Raw genomic sequence first — 8099 nt, forward strand, 5'->3', positions numbered from 1 at the left:
AAGAAGCTTGAATAGTTAGCACTGGTAAGAGGGAACCCAGACTTGCCTGGTGGTGGTGGCACTCACCTTTAATTCCAGCACTTGGGAGGCAGAGATAGGCAGTTCTCTGAGTTTGAGGCCAGCCTGGTCTACAAGACCTCCAAAACTACAGAGAAACCCTCTCAAAAAACCAAAAATAAAAAATAAAACATGATGGCACACATTTGTAACCCTGACTGGCACATGGGACATTGAGGCAGCAGACTGTCCCAAGTTTGGGGCAAGCTGGGTTGCACAGTGAGTTATAGGCCAGCCTGGACTAACTGCATAACCTGTCTCAAAAATCAAAGAGAACTGGAGAGATGGCTCCGTGGTGGTTAAGAGCACTTGCTACAGCTCCAGGCAAACCCCTATACACATGTGGCAGGCACCCGCACACACATACACACACACCCCTATATACATGTGGCTGGCAACCCCCACACACATACACCCCTAAACACATGTGCAGGCACCCCCACACACACACCTCTATACACATGTGGCAGGAATACACACACACACACACCCCTCTTTATTAGAGCTGGCTCAGTGCTAAAGATTGCTGACCTTTCAGATTTATTCCCAGGAAACGTGGTTCACAACCTTCTCTGTTAACTCCAGTTTGAGGGATCTGATCCCGCTCTGGCTTCTGGGGACAACAGGCACATATATAGTGCACATACCCGATGCACAAAACACTTGTAAATAGTTAGCAATTTTTAAAAATTTACTTCCCTGCCCCCCAAGACAGGGTTTCTCTGTGTAGCTTTGGAGCCTGTCCTGGGACTTGCTCTGTAGAACCAGGATGGCCTCTTACTCCTACAGTCTGCCTCTGCCTCCGGAGTGCTGGGATTAAAGGTGTACACTACCACCACTCAGCTCAAAAAAGTACTACTACTTTTAGTTATTTCCTGATACTTCAATCATTGTTTTGGCCAGGGCCTTTGAGAAACAAAAGACAGTGTAGTATCTAAATCATGTTTAATGACATAGGTTCGAAATAATATAAGAAATAAGTAAATCCACATATACAGACACTAATTATAAGAATATACTGTTTGGAAAGCATCGTGTTGGGAAAATGGCTTTACTTTCATCACTTACATGAGAAGCCTTGTGATGTAGGCTTCATAAATTGCATTGTGAGTGCAAAGTTGAGCACGTAAGGTTCAATAGCGCAGACTAGTGCTGTGCCCCAATTCTGAAGCAGTCACGTCGGTGCCCTTGTAGCAGGGACAATGATTCACAAGTCTTTGGAGATTTTAATGAAAATTTTCAGAGAAAAAAAAATGCTGTAACTTTATTTACAAATTTGTCTGTAAATGACAAATTACAAAGTTGCCTGTAAATTACAGGATTTTAAACTGTGAATCTGCCACATGGGATTAAGGGAAAAATACAGCAATTTATACTTAATGTAGATTTTGATATTTAAATATCCTAGAAGCAGCGGAGTACAAGTCCTGTTAAGCCTTCTCTTTCTGCTTCTGCTCAGGCTGAGATGTGAAAAGGAACCTGAGCTGTAGGCAGCTGGGAGATCGTCCCCTGGTTTTATGTGTTCATCTCAAGGGTCGTAGGAGGATCAGAACCGGTCGGCTGCTCTGCTGGCCACTGCTCGGATATTGCCGTACACCTTTGATGGAGGATTTCCTGTTCAAGAAAAAAAGCAGATTATATACACAAATATATTCAAATACACAGAACTACACAGAAGACAAAGACTTTGCACTGCTAAGTCAGTTGTAAAAACAGTATTTCAAAAAGCCAGCTAGCCAGACCTGAACACCAGAGAAAAACCTCCAGTCCTCTGAGCAAATTGCTGACTCTAGAACTAGATTAAATTAAATCAAGTTGACTAGATGTGTCCAGCAGTCCCCATTTTGTAGAACCTAAACTGTTCTGTTATTTTTGGAATAGCTTTTCTGTGTACAGATTTAATGAGATTAGTCAAGGAAACCTTTCTCTTCTCTAACAAATGAAATCTAAATGAAATATTCCTGTTTTTCCCTTTACCAACTCTTTGACTTCCGTTTGGCATCTTTAGCATTATGAAAGCTGCTTTGTAAGTAAGGCTTGAATCCTTCTATTCCCTAATCAGAGGAAACACCAAAGAAATAATAAACCGCTGTTACCTAGAATAAGGTTGCAAATGGCAGTTCTTGCCATCTTAATGTTCTGGAAAGAGCCGAGAATGTGAACTTTCCTGAAAGAAGCAAATGAGTCAGGTTAGTCACAAAAGCCATGTCCAAATCCTGGGAAACTAAAAACTCTGGAAATCACAACAGATCCACATTCTAAACCAAAGGCAGGAGGTGACTGCTGACAACTTTCTAAATCTTCTAAAACTCTTCTCAAATCAGTGACTGTGGTATAGTAGTTATATATCCCCATAAAAAATTATCAGAAAGACAAGAACAAATTTCTTTCTTGGGAGTTTTTGCAATGTTATCCAGGCTGGCCTTAAACATGCAGTGCCTCCCGAGGCTGAGATTATAGACATGTGACTACTCCCAGATTCCTGGGTACAGGCAGGGAAGGATGGCTCAGTGTGTACAGGTACTTGGCACCTACCCTGACAATTAAGTTTGATTCCCCAAGGCCCACTTGATAGAAGGAGAGGACCAACTCCCACAGGTTTTCCGACCCACATTCAAGTGGTATGGCACATGATCCACCCACCCAAACACAAAAAATTCCTGGTCAACAGTTGCTCACATCCAGTGAGTCCTGCACGTTTACCATGTAATCCTCAAAGGGACCCTTTCTAGGTAGATAGTACTTCCATTGTATACGAGGTCAGAAATCAGCAGACTTAGGGCTAGGGATGTAGCTCAGAGGCACACACCTTGCCCAGTGTGAGGCCCCGGACTTCATCCTGAGCAGTAAGGATGGGAATTAGCTGCTCACTCAACACCCAGAACTGTAACACTGATTCACTTACCACAGCATCTTTCAATTTCAACTTACAAAACTACTTCAGAAGCTTTGATATTTATACACATTTAAATAAGATGTTATTTTATACTTGGGGGATATAATGCTTCTCTTTGATTCCAAAAAAATATCACATAAAAAGTCCAATGCTAGTAGATGTGGGATACTGACAGGCTGCCAAAGGAGGGAAGTCACAGGTTTTACTCGGATAGGAAGCCCACGAGCTTACAATAACGACCAACCTGGCAAGATGGGCTCACTAATACAATGGTCCACCGAACTTATTATGGAATAAGCACCAGCTTTCAGACTGGTTTTAATAAGGCCCACTCCACAAACGGAACTCACACTAGTTCTGTGAAGTTGGCCAAGAACCTGCTGAGGGACACCCAGGAGAACCCACAAAACAGCAGCAAACCTGGATACCCAAAGACCAACCCAACTCTCAGCCCTCAGAAGTGGCTTTCTGCAGTGCAGTGATGAACGCAGAAACTCAAAGTCGGACAGAGCGCAGAGAATGAGCAACTGCAGAATGCTTGGCCCTAAACGATACACCTGCATCACTTGCCCTCTGGACTTACAGAGCATCGAGGAAGAGGAGATAGAAAGAATGGAGGAGGTAGAAGCAGGCAGGGACTGCTGCAAAGCAGGGCTTTCTGGATATGGCAGGCAGCGCAGCTGTACTCATGAACTCAGCAGCTGTGGTTGCCTGCAACAGACCCTGCACATGGCCAAGCCAGTCAGCACTCCAGCACGGATGAGGCAGGTGCTCATAAAGCCCAACCTACTGTGTGCATATTTAGATGCATGAAGGTGTCATTGAACATAGGCAACTTTATCTCCCCTTTGGTATTTTAAATATATCTAGAAAGCAAATTGTCCTTAATTTTGTATCCTGCTCATGTTTATTCTGTGTATTGCCAAGTTACCAGCAACTTTATACAATTACCAGATGTCTAACCTGGTAAGTGTAGTCATCATTCCTCATAAAGGAAACTTCACTTTGTAATGGACAGAGACCATTACAGAAAACCATAACCAATCGATATGTAGAGTTGTGGAGCCCAGTCCCAACAGATACACCTACAAAACTGCCACACCTAAGGCTGAGGGAACATTTTGGAGAAGAAGGTAGAAACCCTACAAGGGCCAGAGGACCAGGGTTTGAGGTGAGGCTGTCTCTTACTAACACCAGAAACGACACTCATAAAATCTCACCAACATGACTGTCCGATCATGAGCTGAGCAAGGACAACATCGATGGACAAAGAAGATGGGGAAAGCCCAAGAAGCCTCAACCCTATAGGAAGAACTACAGATATCAGGAATGCTGGGAGTGGGAGAAGCAGTCTTCCCCAGGAAAGATCACACCAATTGGTCAGCACTGAATACACATATACAAGTAACACCAAGTTGACCGAGCAACTTATACTTAGGAATAAATATGTATAAGCATACACGCAAGCAATAACAAGTTTTTTTCTTTTGGTTTTTTGAGACAGTGTTTCTCTGTAGCTTTGGAGTCTGTCCTGGAACTAGCTCTGTAGACCAGGCTGACCTCGAACTCACAGAGATCTGCCTGCCTCTGCTTCCCAGAGTGCTGGGATTAAAGGCGTGTGCCACCACCACCTGGCATAACAATGAACTTTTTAAAAAGGCTATGAGTTTGTAAAAGTAAAGGGTATATGATAGGGCTTGGCGGGAAAGGAGAAATGTAATTAATTATATTACAATCAAAAAATTTCTAAATGAGGCCGGGTGGTGGTGACACAAGCCTTTAATCCCAACTTCATATTCTATCAGTTCTGAGACATCTATCTGCCTGTTTAACACCAACATGGGAACAGAGCAGCTCTGACCTCAGAGGTACTCCCAGCTCCGCATCAGAACCCCACCCTTGTCGACAGCCTCTATCATCTTATATACAGGCACATGCAACTATCTGACTTTTTAAAGGAAAACGTCACAATGGAATTTCAAACACTGACTATTTGTACTTCCCTTAAGGATTTAATAGACTTGTAAAAGATAAAATTTAAAGCTTCCCTTTTAACAAATCATTTTAACAGTGAGTCTAAGTTGTTTCTTTTATTCTGAGTAGGACAATTACTGAAATTTTCTTGATTAACTCATCATCCTTTCAAGGTTGGTGAATATTCAACTAGAACCACATAACTAGAAAAACCCAATGTGGGTTAAAGGCAGCTATTATAAAGCAGTGGTATGGTATGTGACCAGAATGCACAATGTCCTAGAGTCAGTCCCCAATACCAAGAAGGAAAAAAAAAAAAAGGAAAAAATTACAACAAATAAGAGCTATGATCTTTTAGCAACTAGTAAGATCAACTACAAATCATGAAAATTTTCTCAAGACAAGTAAGATACTTACACATCTGCCAAAACAATCCGCGTTCGTGTCACATTCTCTATGGTAAATTTGGTTTTTCCTCCTTTGCCAGCAATTCTTCCTATTGCTCTTGACAAGTGGTCTCCTTTTAAGGGCTTAACTAAACAAGAAAAACAAGACATCAGGTGGCTAGCTATTGAGTTTTTCTACTAAACAACACGAATACACGAATATACCTTTTCTGAAAAGTGTTAGTAATGCAGCTCAATTGAAGTTATTAGAAAACCAGACACAATGCAGTGGGAAACACAAAGGCTGGATGGTTTATACAGAACCACCGCTTGCTTCCCTTACCGTCAGTTATCTCAAAAGACTCCAGGAAGAGGTCATCCAGCCTGATGAGCGCCAGTGCATCCTACAAAACAAAAGGAGGCACCATCAAGGCCTTTCCAGTAGACGTGGGACAGTGACAGCATCTTTACAAAGTGAGTGACAAAACTTTGAGTGACAAAACTCAAAGGTTTGGAAAATGATCCATCCACTGAAACATTCACACTGTGCATTTTCAAGTCTCTCGAGCCCACTCACCTCCACCTGAAATCCGAGAACAAAGGCCTTCACGAAGTCGGCTGCTTTGGTCAGGGCGCTGACATCCTTGGTGTCTTTACAAGTCTAAAAGAGAGGTACACATACGGAGGGGATGAGAAAGAAAGCATTCGAATAAAATACTAGAAATGATATTTTATTATAATTTCTTTTATCATCAACCACCCTTCCCCAATATTGCTAAGACCCCTTTAAGGTGAGATAAGCATTCCCTTTAATTTGTACAAGGGAACCTTCCGGCTCCAACGCTGGGAAATCCTACACAAACCCATTCAAATGACTAAACACACTCTATGACTAATGGAGGTTGGGCTCTAGCATACCAAGGAATCACACCCATTCTGTCCTCTAGTAAATGTCCTATCTTCTCCACCATGGCAGTATCCCCCAAAGAGTCCTGACCTGACGTTCTGTCTTAAAGGATCATTTATATGCTGTTGTTTCCCAAATCAACAACTCCAGTTCTGACTGCCTGCATGCCTAGTATTGAGGAAATCAAGAAGAGTTTAAGTGGGAATCCTGTCTGCAAGCAATTACTTGAACTACGGAAACAGCTGTTATTCAGAGAACGCCCACCACTGTAAATAATATGCCTTACACATCTAGCTCTAAGCTTCACCTTGACAACCTTGAATGCTTTGTAATATAAACAGTTACCATACACGAGAAAATTAAAGTACTAAAAACCCAAACACAGTCTCATTTCTAAAATACTCCTTCCGGTCTCCCACACAAATTCAAACCCATTTGAAGAGGTTCCCCATTTGACAAACTAACAGCATACAGGATTGTGTTAACAGGATTTGCACATTTAAAAACAGAACCCAGCAGGGTAGGGGAGCACACACCTTTAATCCCAGTACTCTTTGATGTCTTTGAGTGCCAGGCCAGTCAAGGCTACACAGTGAAACCTCGTCTCAAAAACTGAGAAACAAACAACAAAGCTCCAGACTCTAGATCCCACTCTATATGTGACTTTTGGCAAGTACCATAAATATTCTAGATTTACGTTTTTTCATTTATAAAATAACATGTCATTGTAGAAGACCGTAAATGGTCCCTTCTAGCACCAAGGTTGAAGACTTTGGCCAAGGCACTGAATTTCTCTAACTTTCCCTTGACTCATCCTTTGGCATGTGTGGGGTTGGGGGAGGGAATGGGAAGGCATCTACATCATACCTTAAAGACCAAATGACAAGATTTACCTCGAGCTAACACACTATGCTCGTGATCCATGGCATCATCAACACATACTAAGACTTCCAACTAAGGATCCTGCAACAAACAAGACAGCTGGCGAAGCACAAAAGAAACGTACAAACGTCTAAAGAGAAAGTGCTTGACCTAGACCTTGAAAGCTGTCTGGAACTAAGCTGGAAGAGAATGGAAAAAAAGTTTTCTTCGGAGAGCAAAGCCACCAAAAGTACCAGCCACTTACTAGGAAAAGCTCTAATAAGGGAAATGCATCCATTTATCTTCATTTCTGAGCGAGAAAACTCGGTAGGCAGCGAAACGGCTACCCTCTCCTTACCCTGATTTCTACATTTCTTGATTTCAGGTTAAAGCGTATCTGAAGTCCCAAATGTTCCACTATCGGAGTAAATATCTTCATCCAGTTCTCTTTCAATGGTGTGTATCTGTTAGCGGGGACGGGAATCCTTCTCGTTTCTTCTTTTTCAGTCTGCAACAAAGCACGCACACATTCAGGAGGTGACCGGAGACGGGCGGGACGAGACTTAAAACCAGAACGGATCCTTCGCCTGGACGTCCAACCCCACCCCGCCGAGCTTCGGTCCCTACCAGGAGCCGCTCGCCCGAGAGCGGCGGGAAGATCGGCATCTTCGCCGGCCGCGCCTCCTCCGTGTCCATGCTGCTGGCATCTCCGGCCTGTCGCTTCTTCGCCCGCCGGCTCCCCTTGTGCGTGACGGGAGTGAAGCCATCCTCCGTCCCGGGGTTCTGCGTCTCCATCTCGGCCATGTTCGAACCGAATGAGTACAACCAACCCGACACGTGCGTAGTTATAGTGCGCATGCGCCAGCCTCCGCCAATCAGCGCGAGGGCACCGCCCCTTTCCTGAGGTGGAGCCCACGCCAGGGGCCTAAAGCAGGGTTGGTCCTCGTGTCTGCCTGGCTGCCATAGGATATGCCAGAGTGCTAGTGTCGCCGTACCCCCAACACGCTCCCAGCCGAAG

General features: G+C 43.6%; 1 protein-coding gene across 1 annotated transcript; it reads right to left on the reverse strand.

Annotated features, from left to right (window-relative positions):
• Positions 1 to 985: 985 nt before the first annotated feature.
• On the reverse strand, positions 986 to 7931 carry Pno1 (partner of NOB1 homolog). Its single transcript, XM_087909194.1, has 7 exons — positions 7709 to 7931; positions 7440 to 7589; positions 5891 to 5974; positions 5657 to 5717; positions 5345 to 5462; positions 2154 to 2224; positions 986 to 1671 (listed from the first exon to the last, which is right to left on the reverse strand). The coding sequence occupies exons 1-7, from the start codon at positions 7883 to 7885 to the stop codon at positions 1604 to 1606; spliced, it is 729 nt and encodes a 242-aa protein (XP_087765320.1). The 5' UTR covers positions 7886 to 7931; the 3' UTR covers positions 986 to 1603.
• Positions 7932 to 8099: the final 168 nt, after the last annotated feature.

Source organism: Myodes glareolus, chromosome 8 (assembly GCF_982192425.1).
Source record: "Myodes glareolus chromosome 8, mMyoGla1.1, whole genome shotgun sequence".
NCBI classification, from domain to species: domain Eukaryota; kingdom Metazoa; phylum Chordata; class Mammalia; order Rodentia; family Cricetidae; genus Myodes; species Myodes glareolus.

Coding starts and splice junctions, on each gene's coding strand:
- Pno1 (XM_087909194.1), bottom strand. CDS start 7,885: ATGGCCGAGATGGAGACGCAGAACCCCGGGACGGAGGATGGCTTCACT. Junction 7,590..7,708: donor TCTCGGGCGAGCGGCTCCTG/GTAGGGACCGAA, acceptor GCTTTGTTGCAG/ACTGAAAAAGAAGAAACGAG. Junction 5,975..7,439: donor CAAGAAATGTAGAAATCAGG/GTAAGGAGAGGG, acceptor CCTCTCTTTTAG/ACTTGTAAAGACACCAAGGA.